This window comes from Cariama cristata, unplaced genomic scaffold, assembly GCF_000690535.1.
Source record: "Cariama cristata isolate BGI_N322 unplaced genomic scaffold, ASM69053v1 scaffold27378, whole genome shotgun sequence".
NCBI lineage: Eukaryota > Metazoa > Chordata > Aves > Cariamiformes > Cariamidae > Cariama > Cariama cristata.
In genome coordinates, this window is record NW_009632061.1 from 1 (window position 1) to 537 (window position 537).

The 537-nt window shown below is 57.9% G+C and overlaps 1 protein-coding gene across 2 annotated transcripts in view; it reads left to right on the top strand.

Moving 5' to 3' along the window:
• Positions 1 to 170: 170 nt before the first annotated feature.
• The window catches only part of CDK10 (cyclin-dependent kinase 10), a 2,963-nt gene continuing 2,596 nt past the window's right edge, over positions 171 to 537 (top strand). The window contains exons 1-2 of one of the 2 annotated variants that reach the window (XM_009706213.1): positions 171 to 237; positions 455 to 527. In XM_009706213.1, the coding sequence (XP_009704515.1) occupies positions 508 to 527 (20 nt within the window). In that variant the 5' untranslated portion in view covers positions 171 to 237; positions 455 to 507. Of the gene's footprint in view, positions 238 to 454; positions 528 to 537 lie in introns of those variants that run through there. The other variant, XM_009706212.1, reaches the window with a different exon arrangement.

The following is a 537-nucleotide window of genomic DNA, read 5'->3' on the forward strand; positions in this document are numbered from 1 at the left end:
ATAAGCACCGGAGCAGCACTGCAGTCTGCCCGGTGAGAGAGAGGGGTGAGGCTTAAGGCATTAGTCTGTCATCGAGGTCGCGTGTCCGTGGGAAGGTTGGTGAGAAACCTCTGAGGGCTGTGCCAGAGCTAGCGCTCGCCTGTGACGTGGCTCTTTGGTTCTAGCTGGGAAGATGCCGGAGCGTGAAGGAGTTCGAGAAGCTGAATCGGATCGGAGAGGGCACCTATGGCATAGTGTGTAAGTGTGGTGCCGGCTGCTCTCTCCGGGCCTGGGGCAGAGCCAGTTCCTGGGTGGGCTGCAGCCCATCTGCCCGCATCCTGGCAGCAGGAGCATGTTGGGCTGGGGCTGGGGGTGCTGTTGGGGGGACCAAGGCTGAGAGGAGGTCTCACTGGCTCACAATAAAAACAGAGTTTGTTTTCTGGTGCTGAGCTTGCAGCCTGTGTTATTGTTCCAGACAGGGCCCGGGACACCCTGACAGATGAGACTGTGGCATTGAAGAAGGTGCGGATGGACAATGAGAAAGATGGTAATGGAAGA